The following is a 17,902-nucleotide window of genomic DNA, read 5'->3' on the forward strand; positions in this document are numbered from 1 at the left end:
ATGAGGGTTTGGTTCGCAAGAGCTTAAATTCTTGTGCTTTGTTGGTGCCCAAAATAGGTATTATTAGGCACCATGTCCCTAAAATAGGTGGTATGATGAATGTTTTGAGTGGTGCAACCCTCTTTTGTAAAATCACTCGTACACCTAACATCTTCATGGTGTGTGTACATAGGGACCCATTAGGTAGGTTTGTTCTTATTTTTAGTTTCAATACAAACTTAGGTACTCATATGGGACACCTTAGGTTTGTCATACTTTTTGGTAGGAATAATCAATATGAAAATACAGAAAAAGGTATGTTTTATTGCGTTACTTTTCTTAATTTTTCAAATAGTGATCAAGGGGTTCCCATGAACCCTAAGAGAATAAAGGTCATTCCTGAGTGGCCCACTCCACCAAGTATAAGAAAACTTTGGGGCTTCCATGACTTAACAAACTTTTACAAAAGGTTTGTCCCATATTTTTCTATACTTGTAGCACCACTCATTGAGTTGGTGAGAAACCATGTTCCTTCATGGGAAGATGCCCAGGAAATGGGTTTTCAGACCTTACCTTACTTCAGCATACCAAACACCACTAATATATATGTTTTTGTTCTTTTTACAGGTGTTGAGGGAAGGAGCCCAGAGTATGAAGAACCTCGGGATTTGAGGTCAAATCCTTTCCAAGGTGGAGGGAATGATGCAATCCTATCCCGCAAGGGCATTTGGTAGAAGACTCCAAGTAGATTGGGCTAGAGATCCAAGGGAAGGCCCTAGGGTTCTCATGAGCCTTAGGGTATATTTTGAGCCCATGGGCTAAGTATGAGCCCGCTTATCTTTGTAAATATTAGAATAGGTTTTTCCTTCGTTTGGGCCTTGTATTTTGGCCATTCTAGTAGTATAGGGTTTTAGCCTTGTATTTCGGGGCATTTTGAGTAGTCTTTGTAGTAAGGACTTTTTTTTGTATTTTCATGTTTTTTTGTCATGGGGGTGAGCTTAGCTATTAGAGAGGTGTGTGTAGCTAAGCTCTAGCTTCTTTAGGAATCTTCTTAAGGAAGCTTCTCAAGGAGGTGAGCTTAGTTATGAGAGGGGTGTGTGTAGCTAAGCTCTAGCTTCTCAAGGAAGTTTTCTCAAAGAAGCTTCTCAAGGAAGTTTTCTAAAGAAAGCTTCTCAAGGAAGCTACCTAGTCTATAAATAGAAGCATGTGTAACACTTGTTGTAAATTTGATGAATGAAAGTCTTATGAGACACACTTCAAAGTTCCACTTCTCTCCCTCTTTTATTCCTTCAATTTCGTGCTCCCCCATTCTCTCTTTCTTTTCCTCCATTGAAGCATCATCTCCAAGCTTCTTATCCAAGGCTCATCTTGGTGGTGAAGCTCCTTCTTCCATGGCTTATTCCTTAATGGATGGTGCCTCCTCTCACCTCTTCTCCTTTGTCTTCCGCTGCATCTCCATGGTGGAAAACCACCATTAAAGGACCTCATTGAAGCTCAAAGATCCAGCCTCCATAGAAGCCCCACAAGCAAGCTTCCATCAGCTAGGTTTTTCAATCTGCCCACCCAAGCCTCCTTGAGCCATTGTTGGCCCGCTACCGGTATATTAAGGTTGACTTCGGATGAGGAATAGTCACGAGTGTGATCAATCTTTGTTGGTTCTCTGTTCTATTTTGGTCTTGGAATATGCCGACTGACCACCTCTGCATACGACCTTCGCTGAACTCCCTCCTTATCTCCTGGTATCTTGCTCAGGTACACTACTCTTTTCCCTTTTTGTGGATATGTGACCTCTGTTCTGACCCCTTTTGTTGTCGATGACTCTCCACTCTTAGCCCTCCCATACTTGGGGACATTGACGTTAATCTTCAATCCTCTAAAGACCATATTATCCAGTTTCTTTTGGAGCTGTTGTGTGTCTCTGACACCTTTGAACCTCACGAAGCCATATCTCCTTCCTTGGCTGTTTCGTCTCTCGGGTATGAAAACTTCACGCACATCTCCGCTCTGTTTGAAATGGAGCCAAAGATCTTCTGTAGTTGCACCTTCGGGGAACCTGGTGAAGTAGAACGTGGTGACATCCTTATGATCTCTCCAATTCTCTCGCGTGTAGGTTTGATGATTTCCTATGGTTTTCCTTCCGATGATCAGACTAGAACCCCTCGTCGCACGAACTCTAGCACTCTCTCTCCTATCTCTTTCGTTCCTAACTCTCACCTACCCACTGTTTCTCTCTCTACTCTCTCTCTCCACTCTTATAATTTTTTGTATGGAATTTAACTTAAATGTTTCATTTACTTACCTTATATGTTTTTTTACAAATTTGTAGTGGTTTTATATTTTGAACTCACTGTTAGCAAGTGTCAGTACAATTGCAATATCCCCTTCAGTTTTTTGCCATATCTTCCTTGGTTCTTAAATTCATAAAAGTGCACAATTGCCAATTTGATTGAAACATTTGTACTAGTGCATGTGAAAGGATAATGCCTATCTAATGTGAGTTTGATGCCAAAGTGACTAAGATGGGGATCTTAACCACATAAAATTTAGGAGACAATCACATCGTGGCAAACATTTCTAAAACTAGTGGCTTGGATAAGAAAGTATTACTAATATTCAGCACAAAACCTTAATCCCGGCAATCGTGGTCATTTTTCATTAATTATTTCGGCCTCACTGTTAGTAATGTCCAGTACAATTGCAGTAAGCCAACTTTTTGTTTAATGAAGCTATTATTAAAATTGTTCAGGAATTGGCTAATTTGAGATATTGATGTAGACTCTATAGTCTACATTGGGCTAGGACTCAACTAACCAAAAATTGTAACCAGAGAGCATTTAAGCCAATATTGAGAGAATAATGGCTTCTTTTTATATGTTTGTGGCACTGAATTTTACTTGGGTCAATCTTGATAGAATAATGGCATTCAGGAATTTCATTTAAAATTATGCTGTCCTATTTTATTAAAATGATTATTATTCTCAACTGATATGCTCCTTCAACTTAGAGTGTCTACCAGTTTTTAATATATGAATTCTATTGTGGTGTCTTACAAGTGTATGATCTATCTCCTTCAACTTAAAATTGTCACTATTACTTGTTAGTGCACACTGCTATTTAGAGTCATGGATATGCGTGGATTTGAACATTTGCCAAGTATGTGTGATTTTATATACAGCACATAGAATCTACCATTACCATGTTTTAATATTTGAATTCTGTTATGGTGTCTTACAAGTTATTTTTTCAAAATAAATGATCCTTAAATCAGTTTGGACCAGTTAAGAGTAGTTCAGAAAGTAGTTCAGTTCGAAGCGGTTCAATTCAGTTCTATGTGACTCCAAAACAGTTCGGTTCAGTTCACCTGAACCGTTTTACAGTTTAGTTCAGTTTGGAACAGTTAACCGTAGTTCAGTTTGAATACATTAGCCCGTGTTCATGTAAGTGAACAAGCAGTGGAACTTACTTTCATAGATCATTGTCAAGCCAAGGTTATTCTGTTTGTCAATAAAGTCAGATTCAGATACCCTTTAAAAATCCCATTTTTAGGTGTCCTTTGTTGTTTACATGCTCGTTCCTTGCCTCCTTATGTGAAAGCCATCAATTGGAACACCTCCCACAGCTTTGTTCAAAACAACCCCCTCCTTTCTCTCTTGGAAAGGTGCAAGTCATTGGACCAGTTAAAGCAAATCCAGGCTCAGACGGTCTTGACTGGCTTGGTTAACGATGGCTTTGCCATGAGTTGTCTTGTTGCATTCTATGCTTTATTGGAATCGTAAGCCCTTGAGTATTGTACGAAAATCTTGTATTGGATTCATGAACCAAAAGTGTTTTCCTGGAATGTGACAATTAGGGGATACGTGGAAAGCGAGGACTTGGAAGGAACTGGTCTGTTGTACAAGAGGATGTTGCGATGTGGTGTTTTGAAGCCGGATAATCTCACTTACCCTTTGTTGATCAAGGATTGTTCTTGTCCATCTATGAATTGTGTTGGTTTTACAGTACTTGGGCATGTGTTGAGGTTGGGTTTTGAATTTGATATATTTGTGCACAATGCGTCAATCACTATGCTACTTTTGTATGTAGAATTGGAGGCAGCATACGATGTGTTCAATAAAGGTTGTGTGAGAGACTTGGTAACATGGAATGCAATGATTACTGGGTGTGTTAGAAGAGGACTAGCTAATGAGGCTAAAAGACTCTACCGGGAAATGGAGGCAGAGAAAGTGAAACCAAATCAGATTACAATGATTGGGATTGTCTCTGCTTGTTCTCAAGTGCAGGATTTGAATCTTGGCAGGGAGTTTCATGATTATCTCAAAGAACATGGCCTTGAGTTGACAATCCCACTCAATAATTCACTTATAGACATGCATTTGAAGTGTGGAGACCTGTTGGCTGCATGGGTTCTATTTGCTAACAAGGCATATCAGACCCTTGTTTCATGGGCTACAATGGTTTTGGGATATGCCAGATTCTGTTTCTGGGTGTTGCTCCCGAGCTTTTGCATAGAATTCCAGAAAAGAGTGTTGTGCCTTGGAATGCAATCATTAGTTGTTGTGTCCAAGCTAAGAATGGTAAAGACACATTCAATCTATTCAATGAAATGCAGATTAGGAAAATAGACCTTGATAACGCGACATCCACAGTCTGAATGGATTTATGAATGCTTGGTTTCATTAACAAAACAACTAGAGCTTATTGTATTTACACATGATATTCTTGGTGATGGAGATAACCTTTTTCCTAAACTTGTCAGCCATTTTGCTATATTTGTGCTCATCTAGTTACACTCTTCCCTGGACAGCCTGCGCTTATTTTTTTGTTCTATCCGGGTACGTAAATAACATGAAGGCATGTCTCTCCCATCCTGCATCCTTTCACTGATTTCAATCTTCTCGTGCCTCTTCATATAACTTGTAAGTTCTTCATTTCAAAAGAATGCAGAGTAAGTATTTGGTTAGAATTTGTGGCTCTACTTCAGTGTCTTAATTGGAAAACTTGAAGACATATCGTCCACATAAACAAATATTCTCTTTGTTAGTCAACCACATGTTCTCTGTATCCTCTTTGCCTGTATGGAGTTTATTATGCTTCAGATTGCGGGCATCATGTTAAAAACACCACCCATTCTGCTAAATTGTGTCAAATTTGTTATATGTTGCTTGGATGAGATGAGCTTGTTCGTGTTTATGAATGCATTGGGTTCACTCTCTCCCAAAGTTGGAAGTTGCATGGGTTCTCTTTTTCCTTTTCTTTCATTAAGCATTCTACTTAGTTGAAGAAATATCATAAAATACACGTGTGAATTGTCCAAGCTTCAATGGTTTGGTTGTGGAGATTAAACAGTATGCATTATATGATTTTAATACATTGGATTATCATTCTTTTGTACTTGCTTTTGCCCCTAGCTATTGCCCTTGCTTAAACTTCCCTCCTTATGATGGTCAATTCTCGTACTCATGGCTTGGTTTGCCTCTGCCAGCTTGCTGTAATCTTTTATAATTACGAAGCTTTAACATGTTAGTGACATCAAATGTTGGGCCATTAACAGGTTGACTTATAGAAAATGTTCTCCCTTGCAAAACTACTGACCATGTACAATCACAATGATCTTCAACATAAAACACCTGTCGCGCTTGCACTGCCATGATGAATGGGTCGTCTTTGTAACCTACCTTTTGAAGGTCTACTAACGTAAATCCCATTTTGTCTTGACGCACACAGGTATTTCCATTTACCCACTGACATTTGAAGAGAGGTACTCTAAATTCACCATAATCAAGCTCCCAAATATCTTGAATGACTTTATAGTAAGCCATGCATGCTTCAATGGGATTCTTATCTGCAACACTAGAAAAGTGTTCCAACTGACCATCAACAGTGACTCCACTATTTTGAACACTGCTTCTATCATCTTGGGACTTTGTGTAGAAAGAATAATCATTGATGTCATATCCCTTCCAAGTTGGCACATTCATATTTGGCTCCACAACAAGCAATCTTAATGTGTTGGTAGCATTGGGATCGCCGAAGATTGTTTGTCAAAACCAATGGATGAAACTTCTATTGTGCTCATGCAACAACCTCATCATGTTCATTTTAGGGTTAATATGGGAAACATGTTCTTTGTGAGCATGTACGTATGACATGACCTCTGCTGTGTTGTGAAAGACATAAAGATGAGCTTGTGACAGTTGCTGGTGATCCATGGTTACAACATTGAATCCTCGTGTGCCGCGACCTAGAAAGGTTTTGTCATGACGACTTTGAGGAACACCGACTGCTTGTGCATTGTTTATATATTCTGAACAAAACTCAATAGCTTCTTCAGCAACGTATCTTTCTACAATACTAGCCTCTGGTCGATATCAATTTTTTGTATATCCTTTCAACACTTTCATGTAACGTTCAACAGGATACATCCAACGTAAAAACACCGGCCCACACAACCGAATCTCCCTTACAAGATGAACAATTAGGTGAACCATGATGTCAAAAAATGATGGGGGAAAATACATCTTCATTTCACACAGGATAATGGCAGTCTGATTCTCCAACTCATCTAATTGTTTTGGGTCAATAACCTTGCTACAAATGGCATTGAAGAAAAAACACAAGCGGGTTATGACAACCCTAACTTTTTCAGGCAAGATACCACGAACGGCCACTGGCAGTAGTTATTGCATTAACACGTGAAAATCATGAGATTTCAAGCCAACCAACTTCAAATCATTAAATGCCACAAGGCTCTTGATATTGGAAGAGTATCCTTGTGGTACCTTTACATTTTTCAAACAATTGCAAAATTGTTTCTTCTCCTTGGTTGACATTGTGTAACATGCAGGGGACAAATACGTTCGGCGACCTTTAGCCTGCGGATGCAACTGCTATCGTATACCCATCTCCACCAAATCCTGACGACATTTCAGACTATCTTTTGTCTTGCCTTTGATGTTAAGAAGGGTGCCTATTAAACTGTCACAAACATTCTTCTCCACATGCATTACGTTGAGACAGTGTCGAACATGTAGCTTGCTCCAATAAGGAAGATCAAAGAATACTGACCTTTTCTTCCAAATGTTCTTGTCAGCATGATCCTTCCTTTGTGTCTTACCAAAAATAGTGACGATGTCTTTCACCCGATCATACACTTCATGTCCAGCTAACGGTTCCGGTGCACCTTCACACTCATCTGTTCCATTAAATGCTTTCTTCAATCGCCGATAGGGGTGATAATTTTTCAGAAATCTTCAATGCCTTGTGTATACTGTCTTCTTGCCATGTTTGAGTTGGATGAAACTCGTGTTCTACTCACAAATAGGGCATGCATGGTGTCCTTTTACACTGTATCCGCTCAAATTACCGTAAGCTGGAAAGTCATTAACGGTACAAAATATCATGACACGCAACCTAAACGTCTGACCATTATCCGCATCATACACATCAACCACATTTACCCACAACTTACGCAAGTCTTCAATCAACGGCTGCAGGTAGACATCAAGATCGTTTCCTGGCTGTCTAGGACCTGCTATCATCATAGCCAACATAATGTATTTGCGCTTCATGCATAAAGAAGGAGGAAGATTGTAAATCATTAACAACATAGGCCATGAACTGTGAGTAGTTGTCAAGTTACCAAAAGGATTCATGCCGTCCGATGCAAGACCTAGTCGAAGGTTTCTTGGTTTCGCTCCAAATTCAGGATACAAGTGATCAATTGTCTTCCACTGTGGAGAATCAGCGGGATGTTGGAGTAACCCATCATTTATTCTGCCAACTGCATGTCATTTAAGGTTACGAGCATCGTGTGCAGTAGCAAACAATCGCTTAAACTTGTTATAATTGGAAGGTACCAACAAACCTTTGCTGGACGAGGGTTGTTTGTGGGTACATCATAAGGGTTTTCCCCATCATTCAGTTTGTATCGTGATTCCCCACATGTTGGGCAATTTTGCAATTCGGCATACTCGTTTCTGTACAACACACAATCATTACGACAAGCGTGAATTTTCTGGTACTCCATACCCACCGGACATAATATCTTCTTTGCCTCGTAGTGACTTTTGGGTAACTTGTTATCACTAGGAAGCATACTCTTCAATAAGACAAACAACTCAGTCATACTTTTATCACTCCACCCAAATCTGGCCTTCAAGTTGACCAAAGCTAAAACCGCAGATAACTGAGTGAAGGTTGTGTACCCTAGGTACAATGGGAGCTTCGAATCTATTTTTAATTGTTCATAATAGGGTGTCTGAGCTTGCAAAAAAGACTCGTGCCCAAGATCACATATCATGTCTTCCATTCGATCTTCAGTTTGTACATGTACCGGTTCAGTGTCGGCGGCTGTTAACATTTTTGGTTGTTCACCGTGCCATATCCAATTTGTATAACTCCGGCTAAAGCCATCACAAATTAGATGTGATCTAATGACCTCTAATGAATGATGCCTTCCATTGACACAGTTCACACATGGACAGAAATAATTTCCACCCAACACTGGTGCATGTTGTTGCGCAAAGTTGATGAAATCTTCAACCCCTTCTTGATACTCGTCAATTATGCGTCGTGCTTGAATCCAACTTCGATTCATGTTTGTTGTTCTATCATAGCATGTGTGTTATGCCGTATGCATGATATTCTCACTTTTTTTCATATCAAGGTTAGGTCCTATCCCATTCAGGCTGAACCTTTTTTTGCTTCATTCATATGTACAAGTTAGGTATGTTATGGTAAATTTGATGAAATTTTGGCAGCATTTCGCATTGGTCTCCAAGTACACAAAATGAAAGCGGTCACATAATTTGACCACAATCAAATATGCACCCGAAGAGCAAAGCAATATGCAATAAACCAAAATCACATCAAATATACCACAACATACTTAACCTATAACTATGAATGAAGAAAAAAAAGATAGTTCCCAAACTGTCTGAACGGACAATTCAAGAATCCATACCACCACTAATCCAAACTATCTGTATTAATCATGGTATGAAATCTCAAATGGGATACTAGGGTTCACTCACAATGCACATAATTTTTATGGACAATAATAGTAATTTATTGAACAACAAACTTACAATCCAAATAAAATGCCTATTAAGTTACATACCTAGAAAGATGGTTGCGGTAATGGCAGCTTCAAATACTAGCACTTTTTTCCTGGGTTAACCAACAATGTGTATACAGCTGTGAAGCACAACAAATGGTACACACACATCAACAACGAATGAAAATATAAATAAAATCATACATTGGTAACTGAATTGACAAACAAATTTTATGATAATACAATGTTAACTATATGCAGAGGTGCAAATTTTATGATAATACAATGTTACTCGTATAAGTTTGTGCTATTTTCATATTTATTGATATAAAACCATGCAATTCCACTCTTTTAAATTATTCTAGATGTGAACTGATTGAAACTGAGTTTCCATATAACAAAACAAACCCCCATACAACTTGGTAACCTCAAAAAGCCATTAAATATATAAATACGGGTGGACTATGTAATGGAAGTCAAACGCAAAACTCAACAATGATTCCAGAATTTTCTTAGGTTGAAGAGGTGTTTAGTGATATGAAGATATGAAGAATGAGACTGTAGAATTGAAGATGGAAGCTGCAGTCACTAAATTTTATGTTAGAAGATGCAGAAACAAAGCTTAGACTGACTGTGGAAGAAGTGGAAGCAGCTAATACAGCAGAGGCAAGTGTTGTTGATCAGATTAAGGTCTTATCTATGACAACTAGTCCTTGTCATTCATCACGTTATGAACCTGGTGCAACAACAACAATTTTAAGGGAGGAGTTTGAATCCTTAGTTCATAAGGTTGAGGAGTCTGATAAATTACGAGATATGAAAGTGGCTGCTGCCACAACACAACTGCTTTGAAGCTGCAAAGGCTAGTAAAATGTACAATTTAAAAATAAAAAATGCTTAAAAAGTGGAGTTTTTGTCCACAAACAATTGATGTGATTTCTCCTGCGTGCGTTTACCTATTGTTGTCTTCATAGTACAACAACTGATGTGGTTTTTTTAAAAAATTTGTTAGGGTTCGTGCTATGATATTGTGTTTTTTTTCCATTTTTTAGCAATGCTGATTATTCTCTTTATTATTATAAATAGCATAATTGAAATTTAATGATTTTCAGCTACTTAATTTTTTGTCCCTGCTCCTGTTGTCTCTGCTTTGTGAGAATTACGTGGTAGTGTGCCTTTTTTTTTTACTGCAACCATTGCCTATTGATTGAGGCAAAACTGATGTTGTTAATAGGTTCTTCTATTTGGGAAGGGAGTGGGTCGTTTGCATTTGTTCAGAATTATGCTTTATTTAGGTTTTCTCTTATTCTATTCTCTGGGCATTATATCTGATTGTTGACATATGTTATTACCTTTACAACAATGTAGGCTTTGGACAAGATTCGATTTGAGAGTCTTACAGACAAGAGCAAGCTTGATGGTCAGCCAAAGTTGTTCATTCACATTATTCCTGACAAGACCAACAACACATTGTCTATCATTGACAATGGTATTGACATGACTAAGGTTGGTAAGATTAAATATTTGGTTAGTCTTTGTGAGATTATCGCCAACTGTGCTTGTTAGTTAGTCTATTTTCTCTAATGCTTGTGTGTTTGATGTTCCAGATTTGGTGAATAACCTCGGTACTATTGCCTTTCTTATAACAATTTTTCACTGGCATGCAACATCTAAACTGATCAAAACCAAAGGATAATATATATATATATATATATATATATATATATATATATATATATATATATATATATATATATATATATATATATATATATATACACACACACATTAGTAAAAAATAGTTCAAATGACTATATTATGGACAAAATAAATTAGAACTAGGAAATCATCTATCATCTATGTCATGATATGCAGCGAGTAAATTTTCATGACCTCATCAACCTCAAAACCACAATCCTCAGAGAATTTGATTGGTAGATAAAGAAAATTTATTATTATAGAAAAATGAGAGTGAGAGAGGGATGGAGAAGAGGTCGAGATATCTCGAGAAAAAAAAATAGACACTCCATTTTAGAGGCTTGTCGAGAACAAAGATAAAGAGATGGAAGGGACACATTATAGAATAGTTGGGGAGTTTGAGTCAATGTAGACAGCCTGACAGAGTAACTTCCTTGAGAATTTTTATTTTTTCTTCTTTCGGTTTCATTTTACTTTTGGGTAGTCACCAACTCTGCCCCATCTTTCAATATATCTTTCTGGTTCATAGTTTTTCTTCTATTTTTAGCCATTTCCCACTTTGGTGTTGAGGTGAAAACCGTCCCACTTGTATTCTCGTTCCAGCTTATGTAAAACAATTATTCAATTATTGATTTGCACTTGATGGCAAGCCACTATAATAATTAATACAAAGAGGAAGAACAAATGGTAATTAAAATATCTCAGAAATTTTCACCCTGAAAAAATAAATACTACTTTTAGCATCTTAGGTGCCAAATATGCACACAAGTTGCCCCCTTTTGTTTTCTCAATCATTTATTTAAAGTTTCTCGAGAAAGAAGACTTACTGTGTGGTAGTTGGAATAAATTAGGTTAACCGTTAATGCAAACAAGTGTTTATTGGATTGAGAGTTAAGGTGGCATCCATGCATGCATGTTTCATGTCAAATAGGTTTATTTTCAGAAGTATTCCCTTAAACAAAGAATTATATACTACTTTTCGATCTTATCAGACATACATTTGGCACCTAATCAATCTTGATTTTTTAATGATCAGAACTCGGGTTTCCATCCTAATCCTCTTATCTTGAAAACAATCCACTCTAGGAAAAAAGTTTCTTTTCATTACAATTTTCTCTTTATGTTAAAGTACACAAGCATTTGAAGAAATTGAATGTCTGACAACATCAAACAAATTTAATTTTCTACTACATTTTGTTGTGGTTTCATTATTATCTTATAGCAAAATCAACCATCCCTTAAATTGATAATATTCATTCAAGTGTCCATTCTCACTATTTAACCAAACCTCTTGTTTAGTCCCCATCAAATATAAAAATATTAGATGTCAAAAATATAGTAAGAACGTTAATTAAAGGGGAATCATATAATATATGCTTGTCAATCAGCAAAAGATCATAGATCAATGCATCAGTTGACCACCTCTGCTCCCTTCCATTCAAGGTTTTATTTTTGTTCTACTTTGTGTCTTTGCTCTCAAGTTAAGACATATATGTTGCATGAAGAGGAAAAGCATCAGGAAAAAAATTGATGTATAAAGTGCCAAGGGCAAATGCAATGTTTTAAAAATCTATTAGTGGCAAGGCCTTTTGATTAGAAAAGTTTCAAACCATCATAAAATGAATCTAAAACCAGAGGCAGAACTGGTGGCAATCTTATAAAGGTATATATGGGTACTGATATGGAGGAAAGCCTTGCTCTCGTCGCTATGCATTAGATAATATTATCCCTTATTATTTGATAGATATAGAAATGTTCATACCCATTAGTGAGAGTGCATGAAAGAGAAGATCACAAGAATAAAAAGGAAGGGAATATAGAGGCGTAGGACTATGTGATCAAATGGACAACACCTTTGGTTTGGTGTGGGATAAGTTTGTTTCAATTGTTTCTCCAACACACACACACACACACACACACACACACTGATTCTTTTGGTTTGGCGTTGTTATCATTATGTTCAACAATTATGCTGCTAACAGGAGGTTGGATTGAAAGTGAAAAATCGAAACTTTTACATCCCAACTTTGGCCATTAGAGAAGTAAATGAAAAACCTCAGTTTCAACAACCATTTTTTAACCTTCTCTTTACTATTCTTTACCTCTTGTGACTTTCATATTAGTTACATGGCGCTATAGAATTTTTTTTAAGGAAACAAATTCATGCCATTTTATTAAGGATATCAAAGAATACATTTTGAGGAATACAAATGAAATCATGATAGCTAGCATACAACAAGCTTGTGGGCAACAATGTTGGCTTGCCTCTTGACTAAACTCACAAGAGTTTTGGGATGAATTTAAAAGAGCCATACATCTGGCTAGAATAACATGGAATTTATTTCAACCTTGCTTTGTTTCATTAAGAGTATCTTGGATGAACTTATAGCTGTAGCTCTTGAAGACCACGTTTTGAAGTTGGAGTTGTTGTTGTATCCAGATTAGAGTTTGATGAAATGTAAATGCTTCATCTTCATGTGGTTGAGGTATACCTGGGTGTAACTCAGATCTTGCTCTAATAAGCACACCATTTTGGTCTCACAAACATAATCTGATGCCAAAGGAAGATTGATCCTTCAAGATTGCAGCGTCAAGAAAGAAGCATTTTGAATTCATTAGCTATCCAATTTCTCTCTAGATTGAGAAGACTACTAAAAATGAGATTTCTGATGATGAGGATGAGGAAGAGAACAAGGATGAGGAGCGTAAAGTTGAAGATGTGGACGAAGATAAGGAGAAGGATGAGAAGAAAAAGAAGACCATTAAGGAGGTATCTCAAGAGTGGTCATTGGTGAAAAACCAGAAGCCTATTTGGATGAGGAAACCTGAAGAGATTACGAAAGAAGAATATGCTACTTTCTACAAGAGTCTTACCAATGATTTGGAAGATCATTTGGCTGTTAAGCACTTTTCTGTTGAGGGTCAGCTGGAGTTTAAGGCTGTCCTCTTTATCCCCAAGAGGGCACCTTTTGATCTCTTTGACACCAGGAAGAAGCCTAACAACATCAAATTGTATGTTTGCCGTGTCTTCGTCATGGACAATTGTGAGGAGTTGATGCCTGAATATCTTAGCTTTGTTAAGGGTATCCTTTGTTCTGAGGATCTTCCTCTGAACATTTCTAGAGAAATGTTGCAGCAGAACAAGATCCTGAAAGTCATAAGGAAGAACTTGGTCAAGAAGTGCATTGAGATGTTCTTTGAAATTGCTAAGAACAAGGAAGACTATAACAAGTTTTATGAAGCCTTCTCTAAGAACCTGAAACTTGGTATTCATGAGGATTCTCAGAACAAGACAAAGCTAGCTGAATTGCTCAGGTATGACTCCACTAAGAGTGGTGATGAGATGACCAGCCTCAAGGACTATGTTACCAGGATGAAGGAAGGACATAACGACATCTATTACATTACTGGTGAAAGTAAGAAAGCTGTCGAGAATTCCCCCTTCCTTGGTAAGCTTAAGAAGAAGGGGTACGAGGTTCTCTACATGGTTGATGCTATTGATGAGTATGCTGTTGGTCAGCTTAAGGAATTTGAGGGAAAAAAGTTGGTCTCTGCTACCAAGGAAGGCCTAAAACAGGTAGTAATCCGTATGCACCTATAATATATAGGGACTTTCAAGAATGAAGATTGGCTGCCTAACTTCTAGCATACCCTCACAGAAGGTAAAAGATGTTGATGTTTTAGCTGAACGTGAAGCGTCTTGGTCTCAACATGTTTTAGTTTTGGAGCACTTTCCCATGTTCAAATACTTCTCTTGGAAGCTGTAGATTCTGCTAGTTTTGTATATTGATTATGCTGAATGATAAAAAAAAAGAAGACACAATATTTTTATTATCATTATTTATAAAATCCAAGAATGGTGAGAGAGACATGGAGTAGTGATCAGCAAGGTGGATGGGGGGGAATTGTTCTCAAGAACAAGCTGAGAAAGTTAAAAGTGACAATAAAGCAGTGGAGTAAGGAGTATGGGAACATTAGTATTAAGGGGATCCAGAAAATTCAACAGAATTAAATGAAGTGGAAGACATAGCCTATACCAGAATTTTGTCTGAGGATGAGATCAAGGCTAGGAAATCCCTTCAACAAGAGCTGTGGGATGCTTCTAATGCCTATGAATCTCTATTGAGGCAGAAATCTAGAGCAAAGTGGTTAAAAGAAGGTGACAACAACTCAGCTTATTTCCATAAGGTAATCAATTTCAGGAGAAATTATAATGCTCTCCAAGGAATTCTCATAGATGGAGTGTGGGTCCAGCAACCAGAGGTGGTGAAGAGAGAGGCTGTGAAGTTCTTCCTCAAGAGAATTTCTGAGCAGAACTTTTTCAGGCCTACCCTTGATGGAGTTCATTTCCCCTCACTTACTCAGAGGCAGAGGGAGGATTTGATTACCCCTTTTTCAGACCATGAGCTCAAAGAAGCGGTGTGGAGCTGTGGTGGAGACAAATGCCCTGGGCCTGATGGTTTTAACTTCAATTTTATTAAGGAATTTTAGGGAATGTTGAAACCTGAGTTTAGAAGATTCGTGGATGAGTTCCATGTCAATGGCAGCTTCCCTAGAGGCAGTAATGCTTCTTTCCTGGCTTTAATCCCTAAAGTAAACCACCCTCAGTCCCTCAATGATTATAGACCAATCTCTTTGATAGGCTGCATGTACAAGGTGATAGCTAAGCTACTAGCAAACAAATTGAGGCATGTCATACCTGTCTTAATTGATGAAAGACAAACAACTTTCATTAAAGACAGACATATACTTCATGGTACTTTGATACTTAATGAGGTGGTTGAGGAAGCTTGTAGGAGTAAGAAACCAACCATGATTTTCAAGGTGGATTTTGAAAAGGCTTATGACATAGTTTCATGGTCTTTCTTGGACTATATGCTGCATAGATTGGGCTTTTGTCTTAAGTGGAGAAAGTGGATCTCAGCTTGTCTCCATTCAGCAACCATATCTATTCTTGTTAATGGCAGCCCTACAAAGGAGTTTACCCTATCTAGAGGTTTGAGACAAGGGGACCCCCTAGCCCCTTTGCTTTTTAACATAGTTGGAGAAGGAATCACAGGCCTAATGAGGGAAGCAGTCCGGAAAAATTTGTATAGAAGTTACAGGGTTGGAAAGAAAAAAGAACCCACAAATATTCTGCAGTATGCAGATGATACTGTTTTTGTGGGTGAGGCTACTTGGGAGTTGGAACAATGTTTTGGTACTGAAGGCCTTGCTTAGAGGTTATGAAATGGTATCAAGCTTGAAGATTAACTATGCCAAGAGTCAGTTTGGAGTTATAGGGGGTGTTGTTAACTGGACCAATGCAGCAGCCCAAACCCTGAATTGTAGGCAATTAGAAACCCCTTTCAGCTACTTGGGTATTCCTATTGGGGCTAAACCTTCAAGCAGTCTTGTGTGGGACCCTTTAATAAAAAATGTGAGTCTAAACTATGTAAGTGGGCTCAGAAAAACATATCAATGGGAGGGAAGATCACTCTAATCAACTCCGTTCTCAATGTTGTTCCAATATATTTGTTATCCTTCTTCAAGGTTCCTCAAAAGGTAGTAAATAGACTGGTAGCCTTGCAAAGGAATTTTCTGTGGGGGGGAGACCATGATCATAAGAAAATCCCTTGGGTAAAATGGGAGATTGTCTGCCTGCCCAAGTCTGAGGGGGGTCTAGGGATCAAAGATATCTCTAAATTTAATACAGCTTTGTTGGGAAAATGGATATGGGCCTTAGCTTCTGATCAGCAGTAGCCATGGGCTAGGATTATCAATTCCAAGTATGGAGGTTGGTCAGATTTTCAGTCTATTCGTATCCAAGGGGGGTATTCATACTGGTGGAGGGACCTAAGGAAGCTTTATCACCAGACTGATCAAAGCATTTTTCACCAATACATGAGCTGGAAGGTTGGATGTGGGGATAAAGTCAACTTCTGGAAAGATAAGTGGTTAGGGGAAGAATCTAATCTTCAACAGAAATACAATCAACTGTTTCTCATTAATAGACAACAATCTGATCTCATTTCAATGATGGGAAATTTCTCTCAGGATAACTGGAGGTGGGACTTGAAATGGAGGAGGAATCTATTTGATCATGAAAGTGATCTAGCTGTCAATTTTATGGAAGAAATCACTTCTATACCTATTCAGAGGCATGTTAAGGACATCATGATCTGGAAAGCTGATCCTAGTGGTGTTTATTCCACTAAGTCTGTCTACAAATTATTGATAATCCTCTCTACTCCAGCCTCTGAAGTGAGAACCTCAACATTACTTTGGAAGATGAAAATTCCCCCAAAAGCTGCAGTTTTCACTTGGAGGCTTCTTAAAGATAGGCTCCCCACTAGAGCTAATCTCATAAGAAGAAGTGTGATCATCCAAGACACTGTTTGTCCTCTCTGTGGCCAAGAGCAGGAGGAGGTGGGGCATCTATTTTTCAATTGTAAGAGGATAGTAGGTCTATGGTGGGAGTCCATGAGATAGATCCAGGTTAAGGGACCTCTCCCAGCTTCTCCAGCGGATCATTTTCTTCAATTCTGTGATGGATTTGGAGCAGACATAAACCATAGTTCATGGTGTGGATGGTGGGTTACTCTGACCAGTACCATATGGCAGCATAGGAACCTCCTGATTTTCCAGGACAAACCTTTTGATTCCTCTAAAGTCATGGAAGATGCTTTGTTCTTAGCTTGGTCTTGGTTAAAAGCTAGAGAAAAAGGTTTTAACACTAGTTTTAATCACTGGTCTTCCAATATCTCAGAATCCTTTGGTTAATCTGTGTGGGATAGCCTTTTTAGTTGGGTTAGCTTGGGTTTTTGGAGGGCAGCACCAGAGGTGCTTTGTATCATCTTTATCCAGTACCCCTTGTAATGTTTCTGATTATAATAATATATATAATTTTTCCTTCCAAAAAATTATTTATAAAATCCATTAAATTTAATCATTAACATATATAAAAAAATTGATATAGTTAATAATTGATTGATAAACAGTGACCAGAGGCAAAGCAATTGCAAAGTTTCATTAAATATGTACATTACCTTTTTTTTTATAAGCAAAAGTATTATATATATATATATATAAATGGGAGTACCAGAGGTACTAATGATACATGATAGGTTTATAGGCAACCTACTGGATCCAGTAGGGATTTCGACCTTATAGGATCCAAGCTAGTTACCA

The 17,902-nt window shown here is 37.9% G+C and overlaps 2 protein-coding genes and 1 pseudogene across 2 annotated transcripts; 2 read left to right on the forward strand and 1 right to left on the reverse strand.

Annotated features, from left to right (window-relative positions):
- Positions 1-1,662: 1,662 nt before the first annotated feature.
- Positions 1,663-4,601, forward strand: LOC102660845 (pentatricopeptide repeat-containing protein At2g22410, mitochondrial-like). Its single transcript, XM_006574182.1, has 4 exons — positions 1,663-1,731; positions 1,873-2,089; positions 3,526-3,751; positions 3,830-4,601. Exons 1-4 carry the CDS (start codon positions 1,663-1,665, stop codon positions 4,599-4,601), a joined length of 1,284 nt encoding a protein of 427 aa, XP_006574245.1.
- A 2,265-nt stretch (positions 4,602-6,866) lies between these two features.
- On the reverse strand, positions 6,867-8,575 carry LOC100818677 (uncharacterized). Its single transcript, XM_006574183.1, has 3 exons — positions 7,844-8,575; positions 7,343-7,709; positions 6,867-7,171 (listed from the first exon to the last, which is right to left on the reverse strand). Exons 1-3 carry the CDS (start codon positions 8,573-8,575, stop codon positions 6,867-6,869), a joined length of 1,404 nt encoding a protein of 467 aa, XP_006574246.1.
- Positions 8,576-9,631: 1,056 nt separating this feature from the next.
- LOC100819208 (heat shock protein 90-2-like) lies at positions 9,632-15,223 on the forward strand (annotated as a pseudogene).
- Positions 15,224-17,902: the final 2,679 nt, after the last annotated feature.

Source organism: Glycine max, chromosome 1, assembly GCF_000004515.6.
Source record: "Glycine max cultivar Williams 82 chromosome 1, Glycine_max_v4.0, whole genome shotgun sequence".
Taxonomy (NCBI): Eukaryota; Viridiplantae; Streptophyta; class Magnoliopsida; order Fabales; family Fabaceae; genus Glycine; species Glycine max.

Coding starts and splice junctions, on each gene's coding strand:
- LOC100818677 (XM_006574183.1), bottom strand. CDS start 8,575: ATGAATCGAAGTTGGATTCAAGCACGACGCATAATTGACGAGTATCAA. Junction 7,710..7,843: donor ACAACCCTCGTCCAGCAAAG/GTTTGTTGGTAC, acceptor GATTCTCCACAG/TGGAAGACAATTGATCACTT. Junction 7,172..7,342: donor TAATGACTTTCCAGCTTACG/GTAATTTGAGCG, acceptor TTAATGGAACAG/ATGAGTGTGAAGGTGCACCG.
- LOC102660845 (XM_006574182.1), top strand. CDS start 1,663: ATGCCGACTGACCACCTCTGCATACGACCTTCGCTGAACTCCCTCCTT. Junction 2,090..3,525: donor TCCAATTCTCTCGCGTGTAG/GTTTGATGATTT, acceptor TCCCATTTTTAG/GTGTCCTTTGTTGTTTACAT. Junction 3,752..3,829: donor TTCTATGCTTTATTGGAATC/GTAAGCCCTTGA, acceptor TGTGACAATTAG/GGGATACGTGGAAAGCGAGG.